This window comes from Cygnus olor, chromosome 25 (genome assembly GCF_009769625.2).
Source record: "Cygnus olor isolate bCygOlo1 chromosome 25, bCygOlo1.pri.v2, whole genome shotgun sequence".
NCBI classification, from domain to species: domain Eukaryota; kingdom Metazoa; phylum Chordata; class Aves; order Anseriformes; family Anatidae; genus Cygnus; species Cygnus olor.
This window is the reverse complement of record NC_049193.1, coordinates 2,575,831-2,595,400: the sequence shown is the minus strand read 5'-3', so window position 1 is coordinate 2,595,400 and position 19,570 is coordinate 2,575,831. Positions and strand designations below refer to the sequence as shown.

General features: G+C 39.7%; 1 protein-coding gene across 1 annotated transcript; it reads right to left on the bottom strand.

The window, feature by feature from the left end:
* Positions 1–60: 60 nt before the first annotated feature.
* NBR1 (NBR1 autophagy cargo receptor) lies at positions 61–19,549 on the bottom strand. The gene is made up of 21 exons (XM_040536576.1): positions 19,306–19,549; positions 16,805–16,867; positions 15,441–15,459; positions 15,033–15,055; positions 13,966–14,181; positions 13,391–13,465; positions 11,925–12,142; positions 10,709–10,873; positions 10,033–10,239; positions 8,634–8,793; positions 7,850–8,137; positions 7,253–7,405; positions 6,695–6,770; positions 6,139–6,249; positions 5,469–5,630; positions 5,211–5,345; positions 4,296–4,656; positions 3,904–3,998; positions 3,269–3,347; positions 2,747–2,852; positions 61–2,342 (listed from the first exon to the last, which is right to left on the bottom strand). Exons 1-21 carry the CDS (start codon positions 19,405–19,407, stop codon positions 2,169–2,171), a joined length of 2,988 nt encoding a protein of 995 aa, XP_040392510.1. The 5' UTR covers positions 19,408–19,549; the 3' UTR covers positions 61–2,168.
* Between the last annotated feature and the right edge of the window lie 21 nt (positions 19,550–19,570).

Here is a 19,570-nt window from a genome sequence, read left to right as displayed (position 1 = left end):
CCCGCCCCCGACAGTTGACTTTAAAATGCGTATCCTAAATAAGACACAGAGGTCACATTTTGCACTATAGAATATATTATAAATTATACCATGCATCCATTAACAAAATATACAAAGCCAACGGAAATACATCTTAAGCCTGAGCATACATTATCTAAACCCTAGTAAAAAGTAACCTAAGGAAAACAGCATTTCACACTTCACATTTCAATCTGCAATGAAGTGTTTTTTCCTCATACATTTTAGTGTTTTGTTAATTTACAGAATACATTAAAATCCTAAGTATAAAGGTACACACAGAAATAACAAACATCCTGCTGGGCATTCCAGATCAAAGCAGACAACCACACCAGGCTTAGGAATTTCACCAGCTACTGCACTTCATCCATGTCCTTCCCTCGTCCTCATTCTATAGTAAGCATAAGCCAAAGGTACTCAAAACAGTACGTGTAAGTTACGGTTGGAAAATCCAGTAGTTTCAAGTTACAGAAAGATCTTTATCTGGTCCACAGCAGACAGTTGCACTGGGGTACAGACAGATGAGAAACACACTGCAAAATAGTCCTACTGTATTTCAAAATAAACATTTAGGAGTATATCTTCCACAATCTATAAAAATAGGTTTAAAACAGGAACAGTATGATACATTTTTTTCTTCATTTATTTTAATGGTATCTTATCTCTGAGGGTATTATGTCTTTTGAAAAAAAAAACTTTACTACTGATCACCTGGTCAGTCACAATACTGATAACTGCTTCAGCTACATTGTGTCAAAACAGAAACACCTTATTTTGAAGCAGCAATAATATAAATATTTTACTATCAATGGTCTCTTCCTGCAGCAAGAAAGTTTGCTCAAAAAGAACGTAGCCAACACTGCTGTCACTTTCAGAGGACCGAACTCTGAACAGTTACTTAAGGATACACCACTGCACAGCAGTGTATGTTGCTGGTTTCTTGTGATTCTTCAGAATCAAATCTCCTCTCGGCATGTTTAGAAGGGAATTCTTAAATTTCAAATTAAATATGGGTATGTAAAGCAAAATCTTGTGAGAAAGTGAGTCCTACAGATGTGTCTATGGAAACACAGCTAGAACCATCACAGGAGACCGTACACTTCACGCTGCTTAAGTTACTACATTTCTCAAAGTATAAAAAGTCACACAATCCCTACCTCGAGCATTCTTCCCATCCTCAAACATTACCAGAATTTGTACTTCAATTCAGATCTGACTTTTTACACATTCTTCAATTCTTCTATGTGGTATTAACAGGTTAAGAGGTTTGGACTATATTGAAAAGAAGATAGGGGTCAAGTTTAATGTTTTTATGAGGAACCTCTAAACGTTCTTAGAAAGGCCCTTCCCACATTTACAAATCCATCTTTAACCACATATTTTTACATAGGCTATATTTTCTGTTAGAGATATGCTTTGCATTATTACTAGAGATGGTTCAATGGTAAGATCACTCTCATGCTTTATTCTGCTATAAGAAACAAAGACTTTCCTGGTAAACGTCAGTTTAAATTACAGTGGTTGTGATTTCAGACTGTTTGAAAATTGTTTGATGGTTCAAGACTCATTTCAATATATAAGCAATTTTTTTTTCTAAGAATGACTTGTAAGATTTAAATCTGTTACATTACTATCATGCATTGGACAAAAAAGGTCGATTACTAAGTTATATAAGAAGAAACAGCTTCCTATTTGTGGGCATCTCTTGTAAATCAGGCAAGACTACATTTTACAGAAGCATTTTACATTGTTTCCTATTCCAAAGTTTGTTAAAAGTCAACAAAACAAGAGCCCCAGCTGCCTAAAATATTTTACATACAGTAAAAGGGGAAGTTCTAATCTGGGTGCAAGTTTAAGTCACTGTCTAGAATTCCCAGGTAAAAAGGATTCAGTATAAAATGATAGACTTCAAGACCACTCATTTCACCAGGATGTCCAAAGTACAGTTGGAATTCTGGTCTCCAATTCATAAAATGCTGTGACAAGCAGTTAGACATTTCCATGAAAGAAAAAAAGTCAAAAGCTCAAAGAAAAGCTAAAGTTTTATCTACGCCTCCAAACAGAACACAGCTGAGGAACAGCCTGCTACTGCTGCAGTGTTTAATGAGAGTTTGCTCAATTAAGGTGATTCATTGCTCCGCCAGGAAGGTTCAGCACCTACTGCTGTACCAGTCACTGTTACTGATCTGAAGCAATTCAGTTACCACTTGAACCATATCATTGTTGTGTTTCTTCAGCAGTCGCAGGTTTAACTGCCTGTCACAGAATCCCATCTCGCACAGACTGGATAGAAGAGTGGCAGTGTGCTCTTCTGTAGCTGCAGGCTGCCAAAACCAAAAGATATGAAGAGATCATTTATTATCTTATTTTTGCCATTTCAATCAGCGGTCCTGCATTAAACCAAAATATAATTAAGGCACTGAGACCCTTTGCCTGCAATTAAGCTGTTGGTATTCACTTCCATTGTTCGCTTACAAAGGTGAATTACTGCTTTTGCATGATGCTTTAAGAGATACTTCATCCCCACAGCATGGATTTCCCTATCAGCTGGTGAAGCAGCATACTTCAAAGGGATGCCATAAAGCTTAACGTTTTACTATTCCTGCAGTGCACTGCAAAATGTCCTATGCAGAATGTTGACACATTCATAAAAAATACAAAATTCCAAACCTTAAAACTAGTAGTGTAGGTATAAAATTCACACAGTATACAGGAAAAAGACACTTACCTGTTCTGTAATGGGTGGTCCAGCAAATAATGCTTTGTAGGCCGAGGCAGCAACTGATAAAGCTCCTTTAACTAGTTCTCCTGCAATACTGCTTCCTTGTGGGTGTCTGCAGAGAAGATATTACTTTAGGTGTCAGCAAAGCCACGTGTGTTTGTTTCATTTTGAAATGCAAGTGTCTCTCCCCATTAGTTGGCTGAGGCTTAATTGTTGTCTGAGAATAACCCATTATCCAAAGGAATCCCCACCATCCAGGAATCAAGCCATCCGGGAAAGTCACTGCTTCTTTCTTGACACTTTCTGATAAACTTTTTATGTTAAAGTTGTGTTAGCCTATTTTCCATAACATGACTGATGGAAAGGAATTAAGTACTGTCACCCAGAAGAATGCGTCTGTATGTGGAAGTTGTGACACATCCATCCAGGCTACAGCAACTAGTTTCCATTGATTCCTAGTCACTTAATCTTAAAAGAAGAGCCACAGAACAAATGGCATTTGTGAAGTCACAGCTTCTGTTTCATTACCTTGGGTATTCTGAGAACTTCTGGTTTCTTGTTAGAAATCCAGAAGATCCCGGTCCATGGCTGTCTTCACCACTAGGTTCTGGAAGAAGAAAAGACACCGTATCAAGGTGGACAGTAAATGAAAAGCTGAAGAGCTGCAACATGTACGTAAACGGAAAGGAGTGGGATTCAGTCCAAGTTAATACTTTCAAGTTTAGTGATCCAGATGCAAACTAGGTATTCAAGATTCTCATCACATTCCTGACTATCAAAAGAATTCCAGGAATCATTTGGCTGACTAGTCAGTGGTTATCTACTTTACCATGAGATGAACTGCTGAGCTCGAAATAACTGTAACAATAGCTTATACACAAGGCGCTAATTCCAGAGCAAAGTAATCTTCCACATTTATGCAAACACTTCTGAGTACCCTCCTACCGTTTCTAATAAGTGCTCTTCTCACCTGGATTCAGAAAGCTGTATTGCTTTCTACAAATCTTCTGTATAGTAAAATTTTAAACACCCAGAGAGAACTAAACATTATTAGTTGGCTAGGTTTCTGCTCTCCTCTAGAATAACAAGACACCAAATCCAACCACAGGTGTAAGGAATAGGAGATAACTACGTATGCACCCTTCAGTCAGCACTGTCAATACCTTCTCTTATTTGATTGTGAGGAGTGAAACAGACATTCTCTGGAGCTGGTATGTTTGGTTCTTGGAAGATACAATTCTGAAGAGATGTAAGATTCCTGAGAACATAAAGCAAAAAGTTACTTTTACCACTTTCATTCTACGCATACACATGCAGGCAAGTCAAAATCTACAGGCAAAAGGAAAATCTTCACAGGTTCCCTTCTTCCCTTCCCTACTCATTGATTAGCTAAGCACATAAGGTTTTATAAAGAGTTATAGGATATAGGACATTCACTCCATCACATACAACACTGATTTTGTTGCAACCAGTTCTATCTGAACATTGAACTCGAGTGCAACACCCTGCTAAGCCTGCAGCAATTAACATAATGGCTTTGTTCTGAGAAGCATACCTTTCTGTCTGGGCTGAGGTGTCTGTGGTCTCTGTGGTCAATGGTACTACAGGCAGCATTTGTGATGTTGTCGAAGTATCACTGATGCTGTGTATCTCTGGCTGACTTCCCCCATCTGGCCCTGCTCCTGTTTCAGGTTCTCCTGTCTTTTCCAGACTGGGCTGAGAAAGAGCCGAACTATACATGGACTCCCCTAAAGGACGACTGGTATCAAAGCATTCAGGGAGAATAATAATATAATCCTCTGATGAAGCAGAAGAGCCTTGACTTTGTACATCATCTTTATCATCACCTTCATCTTCATCACCAGAATCGCCAGTGTTGCTACGAGGGTTTACTTTCTCGGAAAACAGAAGTTCCCCTAACAGAAAAAGAAAGAATAAAGCATATTAAATTTGCCCAATTTGCCTGGATAACAGCAAAAGCAGTGCTGTCCCAGATATAAAATGCAACTACTCAGAAATAACTGTAAACCTTTGCTGTCAATGTTAACTGTCTGGTTTTCTTGATCTCTTGGTATAGGTTGGGGTATAGTGTGAAAGAGCAACAGATTTTACCGGTAAGCTTATGCATAATTCAACAGGAAAAACAGCTACACTGAGAACAGTTCCTAAATTATATGCGTTGGATACAGTTCAAAGCACAGCCTTTAAGCTACATGCACAAAATCTGGAAGCACCAGCCATGCTTAGTGTTTGAGCACTTATCTGAATACTTGACTGGAACCATTATGTCTCAATATCACTTCTTTAAAAAAAACTCTTAAAATAGCTGCTTGTTCAGTGTATCGACACCAATTTCTGATACATCAAGAGAATCATTGTTGCAGTATTCAATTTCTTAGAATACCAGAGATCTTTTTACAGCTTTTTTGTAGCCTGTTACAGTTTTACTTTAAATTCAGACTTTACTTACCACTGCCATTTTCTGTGATCGCCTCCGACTGACAGATCTTTGATTCCTTTTTAGAAGCGGCATTAGTTTTTATCCTAGGAGATTCTTCACTTAGCACATTACAAGTGAAGGTGTCTTGCAGCATTTGCAAAGAATCTAATACAACAATCAAGAAAAACAATTAAAAAGATATCACCACCTGCAGTGTAAAGCAATTTGTGGCCGATGTCTGAGTGCAAAGAAAGTAAAGCTACAGAAGCCAGCAAGGGCAGTACTCACTCTTCATCACTTTCTTTTTTTGTGGGGGCTTATGGTCAGGTTCGGCATCCAGGGTAAGAGAGCGAATTACAGTTTCACAGACAAACTGAGTCCCACTCATGTCTTCTTCCCCTTCCTCCTGGTTCAGTGGATGTTCACCTTTCATTTTCACCATGCAAGCATCTGTAGGAAAGCAGACCTCAGTTATTCCTTTGAAAGGGAGACATTATTTTAACATGACCACAAGGAAACGCAAGTATGAGAAGAATTTGTAAGCTATCCAAGGTCAATGCTGATTTTGTGTGTTGATTCCTCCTTAAAAAAATGAATTCCAAAATCTTTCACTTATGTTGAATGTGAAAATGATTGAGAAGTATGGGGAAAACACCTAGAACGTTTCAGTATAATCTAGTCTATAAAGGGCAAATTCTTAATTCTCCCAACAATTCTACTAGGCAGAAAAAAAATCAGAAGTTTTCCATTTCTGAATTTCAGATATATTACGCTCCAACATCCACAATCAGAGTAGTGCCATACTATAGGTTTATAAGCCAAACTACTGTTTGTTCTTCCACAGAAAGGGAACAACAGGAGTTAGAATTCTTCAAGTAAATAAAACATCACTTCTGCCCAGTCAGACTTGATGACACCCTCCTCCCAGCTCCCCATGCTCCCAGTGATTACTGCTTACCAGACACTGGTTTAAATCCACTTCCCTCGTTCTCCTCCTCTATCTGACCTAAGCCAGGTTTCTCCACCAAGGGGCTATCATGTGGCAAAGGGGACATGCATGGAGTCATGTCTGAAAAACAAAAGTAGCAGAGAATTAGCATTAAAATAAGAACCTTCCTTCCTCCAAGAGGCAGCCTTTTAAGAAGTTATCTTTTCCATAAAGGATGTTCTTCCAAGACTGAAGCCCAGGTATCTTACAAGATACTTTGGTGAAAAAGAATTAGCTTTGCATTACACTGGCACTAGTTGAGCAAAGAAAGTGACAGCCTTCTGCAATGCCTGGAATCTTATGGCCTTGAGTGTGTGAAGATGGAAAGAAGTCAAGACTGAAAATTACAAAGGACTATCAGGTATCTCCTCTAGGGCTGCAGAAAGAATTAAAATGGAAAGACATGGGAGCTGGGAAGACTCTCTAGCCGGAAGAGCAAAAACTTTTTGCACAGAAAACCTTTCCATTGGGTAAATAGTAGCTTAGAAAGCTAGAGGTAGCACACCAGAGTATCAAAAATCCTTACCAACAGGAGTGTTGTGTGGCACTCGCTCCAGTTCCTGCACAATATTGATATCCAATAGTTCAAAGGACAGTAAATCCTACAGAAAGAAACCCCACACAGTTTTCATCAACGAACCCTGAACTGGAATCCTACATGGTACTCCCCAGCCTTAGGTCCCAATATCTTACAAAGAGGTCTACTCCATTTTGTTAGTTACTTGGCATGATCTCAGGCAGGGGACGTTTTCCCACAAAGGCCATCCCCACGTTATAGAATGCAGTACACAAATTAAGGCAGCAAGAGGGAAATCTAAGTACTCCCTTGTTAGAGGTCAGAGAAAGACCCAATCCTGTGACTACAGAGAATCTTACTCTGTCCTGCACATAACCTTCCAGCGACAGTCCCCCATCCTAATTCAGGGAAATAGCTCTGCTATATAAAATGCAGTATATTCTTCCTGAAAATACAGTGGCTGTTTTAGAGCTCAGAAGCTATTTTTTTCTTATGGATGTCTATGTACCTAGATATGAAATCCAACGTGGTTTGTCTGATGTCTACCTGACTTGTTAACATTTTTACCTGTGCAGTGAGGAGATCCACAGATGGGATATAAAATTCTCTCTCGCTTGGCAGATTTTTCATCTTCAAAGAAAGATTTGGCAGAGGTATCTCAGCCTGTTCCACAATTTCACCCATCACTTGAGCACTGCCTTCTGTCTTCAAGGAAGCATCCTGAAAAAGCCAAAAGAAGTCCCGAAAACATCTTAGGCAGGCAGCAAATAAAAGTTCCATAAAATGCAAAGCCTAAGTACTGTGTATAAGAACACCAAAAGCAACTTGAAAAATATTTAATTCAGCTCATTTTAGAGCCAAAAGGACAAGACTTAACACAAAGAAATCCTGTAACGTTTAATTTTGATCAAAGAACTATACAAGTAGCTGAAATAGGCTTTTAACATATCCCATGTCTGTCAAAAAGAACTACTATTTCAGAGCTTATAAATGCAAGAGAAGTTTCTCTTCCCTACAAAGAATAAAATCAGAAGAAAAAACAATTAAAGGAATCCCCAAGAGATCAATACAGTTAGGAACACTATGTCACTGCAGAGAACAATATGCATTGCTCAATCTACTAAGCAATTCACAGCTGCCCTCATAACTGTATGATTTACTTGCCTGTTTGTTACTGGAAGATTTATCTGTTTGATTGGAATCGGAGTCCTTCCAATTGCTTTCTAAAGAGTCAGTAGCTGGGGAGGGATCCACAACAATACTGCACCAGATCCTAGGCCCAAACTGTTCCCCTCTGTGTGACAGTCTCCAGTGAGACGTGTACGTTCCTTCTATATTAGGAGCCACAAACTCAACTGAAACAGTTCCTACTTGTCCCGATGGAAGGGATGGCACCAACACATCCTTTTTTTCAGAAGATGCCAAGGTCAAATTTCCCCACATAAGTTTCAGCTGAAATATACAACAGAAAAAGCAAAAGTTAACTTCACTTGTTTCTTTGTGATCTGTACGGAGATCATTTCAAGTTCCTCTGCTGAAAGGCCTTGCACAGATGCAAGGCAGAGAAAACGGGCTGCTAGTCAAGGTTTTCAGTCTATCACCAGAAAAATATTTACATTTAAACAGGAACTCAGTCAGCACTCAAAGAAAAGCTTTTACATGTCAGAAGTGCAATATACCTGCTGTAACGAGGTTGAACTATTATTACGTTACAACAGCAGTAGAAGACAGTATCACTGATCTTTATGTTGATTGCTTTCCTCCTATCCTCTGTAGTTTCAAGGAGTACCTAGATAGATTAACGCCCTGGAATTCCCAGTTAATAAATTAACTGGCCAAAATAAACCCTAAACAGGTTCTGAGAGAGAATTCAAATTCCTAATGCATATAAGTACTTAGTCTTCTAGAACTATTTTAATGTGTAAAAGTAACAGCAAAGGAAAGATACCTTTGTGTCTGAGCCCCATTCCACATTGCCAGTATTTTTCATTCGCCAGTGTTTGATAAACTTTGTTCCCGGCTGCAAGCGAGTCCCATCTGGCAAGTTCTCATCCACAAACACTGCACTTAGTGTTGGGACAATCGCTTGGACGGGTTGACTAGGACTCCTGGGATTCAGGGGAAAAAAAAAAAAAAACAAAAAAAAAACAGAACTGAGGAAGTCACTCAGCTGCTATTTCACTGGCTAAAATGGAAGAGGCTACTTAAAGTCTTTTTTCTGTAAGTTTTTCAAAACTCTAACATTTTAGTACTGGGCTCATCTTAAAGTCTAAACAACACAGTTTGCTTTCCTTAGCTTAATGAAAAAGGAAACGTAACAAAACAAGATTTGCTAGTTTAGAAAAAAATATCTATTATAATTATAGTACCCACGTTTAAAGAGAAAGGTTCACTGTTCTTCAGCTGATTTGATTTAGTATTACAGCACTTTGGGCAACGCTACTCTGTTAAAGAAGATAGCCACCATCTTTCTGATGTTGAATTAAGGACTCTGTTACAGTCCAGTGCTGGTGTCTTTTATTTGGCCTTACAAGCAACGTTACCTTCTCAGCAAGATACCAGTTTTTGCCTAAAAGGGCCTCAAAAACAAGATCAAGAGCTCTACTGCTAGTTAGGTGCACCGAGAGGGGATTCGTGATGCAGCTCATATTAATGTCAACTGTAAAAGATAAAGAAAGAAATTCAGACCTAAATTAGCAGTGGTTTTGTTCCTGTAATATTTCTGTTCAGCCAGAAGGAAGCAGTAATAGCTATTTTAAGCTCCCCACAAATGGAAGTAACTAATTGACTCTCAAATGCCCTAAATCGAAGGGACGAATTAAAGAAACTAAAACTTTACGTTTTATACCTGCACGTTTATAAAACTGAAGAGACTCAAAAATGCAAAGTCATTTGCCTTCCCTGAACAGCCGTTGTCTAATGAGCCTCATCCTAAGTTTACATAAAAAAGGGCACTGAATATAAGCACACAGAATTTACTTAACTATAACGAGGCAATGAAGACAACAGGAAGATAGACTTTTTAAAACTGGCTGCAACATTAATTCATACTGCATGTGCATGCATGTATATATAACGGTAGGTATTTTTCTGCCTCATAAATCTGTTCAAGTTTCTGGTAACAATAATCGGTTCCTTTTTTTTTTTTCTTCTGATATTCTCTTCAAAAAGAAAACACTCCACTTTGCAAATTCAGTTTAGACAAAATCCTCACAGGTCCAATCACAAATAATACTTTAAATGAGCAACTGATTTCATAATCTTCTTCCTGTTACTTTAAAATTTGGTCTCATCACAGAAGGCCAGACACTGCAACTAAGAAATGCTCAGCTAACAACATCCCTTACAGTAAGGTACTGGGTTGGAGAGACTCAGACTTCAGAGTAGGTGAGCCACTAGTTTCCAACACATGGACAGAGTTCCACAGATGAATTTTCCTGTGCAACTTTAGCTGCTTTTTGAGCTCTCGGACCTCTGCCTTTCGCTGTTTCTTCTCTGCTCGTAATCTCTGCTTTTCTGCCTTCAGAAATCTTTTGTCCATCTGTTTCTGGAGCCTGCAGAGAGAGAAAACTACCTTATTAAACTGATTAGAATACAGCTTTAGCCAACACAGTCCTAGTCTCAAAGGAATGTCTCACATTTCTAGACTGAATACCAGATGACTTTAAAAGAACAACTTCACAGTTGCTGGTGAAGACATTTAGAACTGCTTCAGTGAGAGGGTAAAGACAGATTAGAACATGCTCAAAGAAAAAGCAAGCTCTCCATGTCTACTACCCACCTATGAAACAAAATCCTATCTTTTCTACTTAGTTATCAAAGGTCCAGGAAAATATTTGTCTGAGGCCATTTGTAAGTAAAGAGCTATTTTTAGCTACTTGCACTACAGTTCCAGAGTATTATTTCCATCTCCTGTTATGTCTAAATCTAAATCCATAAAAGCTGAACACCAACCCCAAGACAGGTTTTTCCACTTTGCTACCGAGATAGCCTTATCAGGTGTTGACAGGTGCCACCATTTACCTAACTTGCTCCAGAGTAGCAGGCAGGCGAGGTGAAAACTGTGCAAGGTTGTAGTTCTCAGCAATACACAGTATAGGTCTTCGTAGCTTTAACAAGACGTGATTAGGATCGTGTGCATATGTTCCTGCTTCACACTGTTCACAAATATTGTAGGCTGGACAAAGGCTGCAAAGCAGTAAAAGTAGGTTACTGAGAGGCAAAGAACACAATAGAAAAAGACATTGAAGGGTAATTAATCCTTACATTTCTCCTGAGAAACGAACTCAGTATCCAACTATCATTTTAAGCAGTAACTAAGTGAAACTGCTGCTTATACACTTACACATCAGTATCAGGAACATCTAGATCAATATCTCTTCTTTAAAGAGCTGTAAGACAGTTCCCACTTCCTTCTTGAATAAGCATTGAAAAACCTGACGCTTCCTTTAGCATGAGCTATGGACAATTGTTGCTATAAAGAACAAAACTTTATACTGAACTCAAATGCCAGAAACAGCTTTCTACTTGTGAAAATACAAAGGATAAGACAGCTGAAGTTTTCAGGATGCAAAAGAGATTGCTCTTGCAGGAACAAGGACTGGTAAAAACAGATTGCCAGCTCATGCCAATGAGAAAAATATCTACAGGAAAACCCCTACTAGCATTCCATTCGCTGCTGCTGCCCTGTCCTAAAATACTTACCTACAAAAGCAACTGCCTCATTCGAATTAAAACCTCACTTAAGACACCATTGCATCAAAACGTGCAATGTATTATTAACAAACTGACAGAGAGCTCATTTTAAAAAACCAAAAAGGATGACTTCATTTAAACTCACTGATTGTGTCAGAATGAAAAAACTTTTTTTTAAATAGACAGTGGTTGTAAGTTTTGCATTTTTGTTTAACTAACCTAGCCAAACATTTTCCTTTACAGTTACTACATGCCATATGCAAAGAAAGTTTAGAAGTGCTTGTGAATAACAAAAGTTCTTTTATATTGTTTTAATGATTGTGTTTTTTTCAAAACAGTATTAATCTTGCTCTTATGCAGATAAGGACTGTTCGCAAGAACAGAGAACATAAGCTGTTTATGAGAGACATGCTAAAGGTCCTGAAGCGTACACCATGCTGAAGATTAGCAAAATGGCTATCTGTGACGCTAAGATGTCTTTTCAAACTCTCACTCACACATGTAACACATTAAGTTTCCCACACACCCATTACTCATATCCTACCTGCACTGGTAGCGAACTCCAACGATTCGGGCCTGACAGTTGCAGCAGGAGATTAGCCAGTCACACTGGTTACCATTCCCTGGCTGGGTCTCTGAAGCTGGAGGCGCTGCTGTAATAGAGCTCTCAGGAAAGTCTGGAGCTTGATTGTGATGAACAAGCTTCTCATATAGCTTCTGTTCCAGTTGCTCAACAGTTTCCTTCACCACTTGCTCCCTGAACTGAAGAAGAAAGTCATGAATTGGAGCAACCTAAGCAGCTTCAAAAAGTTGGATTACGCTGCCCCAAATCTCCCAACCCACAAGTCATAAAGCAGCTCCGAATTCACTCACCTCTGCAACAACACATTCCAGTTGAATTTGAAGAAGTATCACACTCCTCAAAGAGGATTTACTTTTGAAAATACCAGCCCATTGGTTTTAAACAAGGCAAACTAAAAATCATATACTCATGCTTACAATATAAGTTGTGGGGTTATTCCATAGCCTTGCATAAAGGGAAGGAAATGAATCTAAGACAATTAGTGTGACTCCTAACACACCCTTCTAGAGTCTGTCCATCTTTAACTCCTGATTTTCTCCACCAGATGAGCTTTAAATAAAACCGTTTAGTATTTCAATACACGAAAGATCTTTAGATTATATAAGGAGGTAACAAAGGAAGAGTAAACTCGAAAAAAGCTTAAACATCAATGCATATACTGTTACATCACCATATCTTTAAGTTCCATGAAGTCACTGGCTGATTAATTCTTATCATTCCTAGCTAGCTGCTTCTCGTTGTTTTGAGCAGGTAATAAGCAATAATCAATCTCATGGCTACATCTTACTAATCTACAGGTTATGCTCGTTGGTCTCTTGAAAGTGTTTTCTTAAGCTGAACTATCAAGAAAAGTAAGGCCAAACACTCTGCTTCGGATCTCAGGAAACCCTAAGCGTTACCCCACTGAAACTGGTTGAACAAGACTCTCCACCAGTAACACCGTATTTCATGCTCTGCGTCATGATGATTACCCTGAAGTTCCTATGACTGTGGAGTGCAACAAGGATTCTATCATAAAAGTTCTAAAGCACTAAATCGACTAGCGTCTAAACTTTTTTCCTCCCCAAAGACTGTAGTAATTTTGTCAGTTAAAACTATACTCAAACCAATTAAACGCATAAACCAAACAACCTAGTTTTGACAAGTGGCATGTATCAAGCTTTTTTTTTTTTTTTAAAAAAAAGGTAACATCAAAACTGTAAAAGTATAGTAGCATCTAGATCATCATTGCAGGACAAGTAATTTCACTATGATAGAGTGATTAGATGCCTAAATGCCATTTAAAGCTCTGGTCACAAGTACCAGACATATATATATAACTATATACCTGCGATCAGATATATTGCTAGGCATTACAGATATCTTCTTCCCATAACCTCTTAGGTAGTCCTTTATAAATACCAAAATTCAGAAGAAAAGACACTTACTGTTTCCAAGTAGCTAGTAAACCATTCTGGAGGATTTTCATTTGTTCTCCCTGTTTCATTGTGATTTAACTTTTGCTGGTGAAAAAGGAAAGAGTCAAACACAATAAGCACGTGAAGCTGTAAAACAAATCTCAATACAGCAGATTAACAACTTTCAAATGGTACTCCCCTCAACTGTTTTACCAAAAAAAAGATTTCATGTTCTTTGGAAAACAGCAGAAAAGTTACACAAGAAAGCCACTGAAGTTTTCTGAAAGATTTCCGCCTTATTAGCATTTGAATGTAATTACACATCAAAGCTAAAGAAATCAAGTCAACCAGAAGTTACTAGATGTCAAATCAGAGCTTCAGGTCAACATTAAAGAGCCTTTATTTCTAAATGCAACATCAAAACCTCCTCTTGAAGACATTCAAACGATTTCATGACCTGTAATGGGAGCATACAGGTAGCTATAAAGACCAACTTCTAATTGAATCAGTTTTTAAGTACGAATAAAGGCAATAATCAGTCTATAAGGTGAATTACACTTATGAATTTTGTTTTAATGAATATATAGTCCAACTCTGCATCCTACCTGAACTGCCAGCTCCTTTTCATTTTTCAAGTCTTCCTCCAACCCCTGAGCTACCACAGAGTAGTGTGAAAGAGGTATTTTCTCATCTTTAAGAGCTGCCAACTTTTCTGGCACGGTTCTTTCACGCGGTTGTGAAGAACAAGACGGAGCATCTTTCAGAAAAGAGCCTTCTTCATACACATTCATCTGGAGTTGATTTCCTTGTTTAACTGCAATCTAAATAAAGATTACATGATATACCCTATTCACTTCTCTTCAAACCAACACTAAATATCCTATAAAAATACAGCATTATACTGCACTAGAAAGGTCGTGAGAAAAAAAACAACACACAAAAACCGAGAAGAATTGAGTCACATGCCAAGCTACAGTCAGCTGACTTTTTTTAATTCTGCCTTTCCTAAAAGTTACCGATATGCTTACTGGGAAGTTCACTATAAGCAAAAAAATTACCACGCAGATATTCTACAGGAGTTTTTCAATCTACAATGAAGCTGTTCATATAAAGCCAGTAAACAATAAAGATTCTGCCCAGGAACTTACAGTAAATTTTCATTTATGATTATTTTCAAGTGATTTCCAGATTAGAAATTCAAGCCATAAGCAAAAAAAGTTCTGAAAGCATTAGTACTGTACAATTTAAAGGAATGCAATCCTTATTTTGTCTAGAAAAATATGCAATCGTTTAAGAAGTAATTAAGCACTGACATCACTGAAAGTTTTATTACCAGAGAGTACAATGTTGGAGCCTGCATGGCAAGATTTTTAAAGGGATCCAATAAAGGGCCAGTACCTCCAAACGTGGCATTTGGGTATTTCAGAAAGCCAGTAATTTGACTGTCTGCTCTGGGCCCTGAATCACAACTGCATGTTCAACTAATTATACAATGCAAAATTAGCCTGCTTGGACAATAGTATAGCGAAATATTCAAGCTAATGCCCAAAGCAAGAAAACTGAGCTATTCTGATTTCTACAAAGCAGATATTGGTGGTTTTTTCCCCCCCTCAGCTACATCAATTCTCATCGGAGAAAGCCGAATATATTGAAAAAGTCAGAGACCAATTACCTTCAGAGCTTCTTCATATTCCTCTGAAGAAAAAAGAAAAGAAATGTGAATTTTCCCTATCTCCAATAACACATGTAAGCTTAGCACACTGTAGTTAAGAACCTAAGAATGTCTTCCATACCTTCTGTAAATTATCTTAAAATAGTGCTTCTAAAGAAACAGTTGTACATACGGCAACAAGGAAACATGCTTGCAGCCTGGAGACTTCCCATTCCATTAATTTACTCATTTTGAAAAATTAACTTTCTGTAGATAAAGAGTATTTCCCTTTTGGAAGGATTTGATGCCAAATCATACATAGATCCCCAAATCAACATGTAAGCTCTCTCATCTGCTTCTCCATAAATATAAGCAACAGCTGGGGTCTATTTATAAACCTGATTTCATTTTAATAAAGTAATAGCTCACCTTTGGTATTCACAGACACCTGCAAAGAGAGAAAAAAGTGATTAACAGCCAATTAAATATTTTTGTGATTCCCTTAAAATTAACACGCTTTCAAAATAAATGTACTTTTATTCAGAGTTTCTGAAGTATCATTCCTTCTGGTATTTGTTATTGCTGCCATGCTTAATTATTAACTAATGACGTGGTTGTTTAAAGTAGACCATGTTCTTCATCAGGTTTGCATAGTAAGTGAGGCCTCTCGCCCTGCTGGCATCCAGAACAAGCATGGTCTCATCCAGTGGAAGGAAGCCAGCGCTGATATCACCGGGCTTTCTAGACAAGTAAACAGAAATTGGACCATTTGCTGTTCATGGCCAGATGCAACGCTTGCCTTGTTTCTTTCTAATCAAAAGGACAGTTAACACCACCTACTTCAGGTGCTCGTTTATCAAATTTGCACACAGAAGTTATTAACACAAGAAGTTATTTAATCACTACAGCATTACATGATTTGATCAGTATTTATCAGTATGTGAAAGATCTTAAACAGATATTTATACTTAAATATCAAAAAATATATACACGTACATATTTTTATATATATACAGAGAGAGGCTGGAAAATAAGAGCAGAATCTTTCCCTGAAACGTTTCTGGAAGCATCCTGACATTTCCCATTGGGTTAAGAAAATAAAAACAAAAATCCCCATCTCCGCAATTTAGCAGAGCTGCAAATCAATCACTGGAGCATGGCAGTTATGTTCACATTCCGATCTAAATCTCCAGATAAACGGAATATGAGGGTGAGGTTGTGCCAAGCAGGAAGTTACTCAACAAGGACAACTAGAAGTAACCAATTTGCTTTCTGAGTCAGTAATCTGCTTGGAGATTATACCATTTGCATGAAACAAGCAGAGGATTTCAGTACGCCAGATCTCTGAAGTAAACATATGCTAATGACAGGGGACCTACATTTTTCAGAGGAGGGAATGCAGATTGAAGAGACAGGGCTTTACCATGGCTGCAAACATAAGCAGTTATAACTTACTCTGATAAAATAAATAAAAATGTAAAATTAGAAATCCCTCAACACACACATCCCTTCCTCTGAGCACAAAGAACCACTGGCTGTTTCTATTCTGTTATACTGGTAGGAAAAAAGAAAGGCGATAGCTTCAAAAAATGTTTAAATTAAGAATGCTATATTACATTAAGGTTGAAACCAAAAGACTAATAGCTATTTTCTTCTCTAAAGGACAAAAACATCACCTCTGACCTGCAGAACAAACACTCCTGAAGGACCAACTACAAGAGGCAGAAAGGTTCAAACCGTTACATTTTGGAAGCAGGGGGGAAGGAGGAATGGAGAGAAAAAGGTATTATTACCTCATCCTTATCCTCATCAACGTATTTGATCTGAATGTTGTCCAGGTCAAATGAAACTTTAACCTGTGTGTAAAAGAAAAAAATAAGGAAAAAACGAGACAGAGCTGTAGCAGTTCTCAGTTAATCATGATTTCTAATAGGAAAAAAAACAACATAGGTTTAACCCTTCCACCCCTCCCTTCCAGTTCCTCGGTTGAAATAAACACACTTTTACCAAATCCGTTCTCCTGGAGTTGAACTACGCTCCCCAGTGCCTTGCTTCCGACCTTTACCAACTTTTTATAATGAAGAGATGAATTTAACTTATTTTGTGTTTCACCTGCTCTAGTTAATGTTTACCCTAAAATCAAGATCACTGAACAGCCTTTCCATGGAAAGAGGACTTGTTGTCAGTTAACAAACTCGGACATGGTAAACACTCCCATTTACAGAGGCTAAAGCCAACGATCTTTGAACACCACCTTTCACATTAAAAAGCACCTGGGAGATAGTTCAGGGAGGTGGGCAGCCTCCTCCCTCCCCTGCCCCCAGTAAACCCACCTGTGTTTTGAGAAACCAGGATTAATTCAAGCGCTAAGAAAAGCAAAGTATTGCATTCTGCTACTCCCTGGCAGATGCACTGCACATCTGAAGACATAAATCCATTATACCTATCGGAATAAGAACAAAGCTGAACAGCTACTTTGTATTACCAGGGCAGAATCACCAATAGCACAGGAGCCATAAACAAAAGCAGCAAAACCCTACACTGAGTAAGCCTCAAGCACACTTCGGTATTCTTTACCTACACAAACTGCATTTTTCCTCCCAAAGATTGCTTTAGCTGAGGCACGTGCTGTCAGCCTGGATCTAACAGAAGATGACTGGCAGCCTTGGAAGACAGCAGATGGCTGGGATTTACCTGGCCTCACAAGATGCTACTTTAATTACCGAATGTGCCTGTCAGGGTGTTCCAGTGATACAGCCCCAATTAATTTGGGGAGTGCAGCACGAGAACCAACTCGGTTGAGAAGAAAATCCAATTATAAGTCTCTCTCTCTCTACACCACCCCCAGATTGTTCCCCCAAACTCCAGCTAGAACCAGAGATGCGGCTATCCTTTACGAACACTAGACACTTTGACAGTAAAAAACCCAAGGAACAGTTTAGCCGGCACTGCCTCAAAGCAGCAATCCGCACAGCACAGTGCGGACAGCCAGCGGTACGTCCTGGGTTAAGGAAGCAATGTTAAGAGAGGTCCACGCGTGGAACAAGCCCACCTTCGCTCCGTGTGCTTAAGAGCAACACCGTGCTCACACAGCGACCTGCTTCCAGCTTTGATACAAGCAGGACTCCGACCCGTTCAGGCGTTCTTGCAGGGGCTACGTGCTACCAGCTGTTCTAAGGCTGACCTAGCACCTCTTCTACGAGACTCAAACACAAGGAGGAGAGCAGATGATGCAGCTCACGCTTTGAATTTGAGGCAGTAACCACGCAAGAACCTTCCACAAGGTAGGCTACATTAGCCAAAAAAAAAAAAAAAGAAAAATTAAAATATGGGTAAGATCTCTTAAGATACAACTTTTAGAACAACGCGCCCCCACAAACCAGAAGAGCTACTAGAAAATTAAATCAATAATCACTGCTGCTTCATCGTAACTCTGGGAATTCTAACTCCACAACATAAACCACATCCAACAGAAGAGTCTTCACTAAATAGCACTGGAAAACCTAGACAAAATCTCGTCGGTATGTCAAGTATCTGATATGCAGATCTTCACAAACGCCTGCCTAGGTATGTAAGGCCTGCTGGCAAGAACAGTTATAGTCACACGGGTACACAAGGCACCAGGAAACTAAAAGCATATATTAGTGACTAGGCATCCCAGAGGATTTAAAAAAAAAAAAAAGAAGAGAGAGAGAGAGAAAGAGAGAAATCCTCTGTAAGTAACATAGAAGGGCTAAAGTTGCGCCAGGGGAGGTTTAGGTAGGATATTAGGAAGAAATTCTTTACTGAAAGGGTTGTTAGGGATTGGAATGGGCTGCCCAGGGAAGTGGTTCAGTCACCAGCTCTGGAGGTCTTTAAAAGACATTTAGATGTAGAGCTGAGTGATGTGGTTTAGTGGAGGACTTGGTGGTGTTAGGTCAGAGGTTGGACTGGGTGATCTTGGAGGTCTCTTCCAACCTAGATGATTCTGTTATCCAACCACATCTACTCAGATGAGCAAAAGAATGGGACACGAGCAAAACCGAACATCGCCAACTGGAACAGAGCAGAGCACACAGCTCGGGCCGCCCGCCCCCACCCAAAACCAAACCAAACCAAACACCAACCCCACAACCAACCCACCAGAAACGTTCTCCAGAACAGGCTTTTCACCCCACTCCAAGCATAAAACGATCCCAAAAGGCTCCAACACCCGCCGAGGCGGCAGAGCTGCACAGCACTCCGCACAGCAACCCCCCCACACCCCCTTTAACCCCCAGGAGCCGGACGAGAAGGAGCCGGGCCCCGGGCTCACCATGGCCTCCACGTCGGCCCACGTCGTGTGCGCCGAGTCGGAGACGAGGAAGCTCTGGGTCTCCCCGCGGCAGCTGACCCAGAGGTTCACCTGCGGCTCCATGGCCCGCTCCTCGCGGCGGGAGGCCCCTCAGACAGCCGCTGACCCCACCGAGGACGGCCCGGCAGCCGGGGCCCCTCGGCTCCGCCACCTCAGCCCCCGCCGCCCCCCTCAGCTCGCCCCCGGCCGGGCCGAGCCGAGCCCCGCCGCCCCCTCAGCGCCCTGC

Excerpts from the sequence above, each read along its gene's own strand:
- NBR1 (XM_040536576.1), bottom strand. The coding sequence starts at position 19,407 with ATGGAGCCGCAGGTGAACCTCTGGGTCAGCTGCCGCGGGGAGACCCAG. Across the intron at positions 8,794-10,032 it reads CTCCAACCCAGTACCTTACT|GAGTCCTAGTCAACCCGTCC; the intron begins GTAAGGGATGTT and ends CCTGAATCCCAG. Across the intron at positions 2,853-3,268 it reads AAGTTCTCAGAATACCCAAG|ACACCCACAAGGAAGCAGTA; the intron begins GTAATGAAACAG and ends TCTTCTCTGCAG.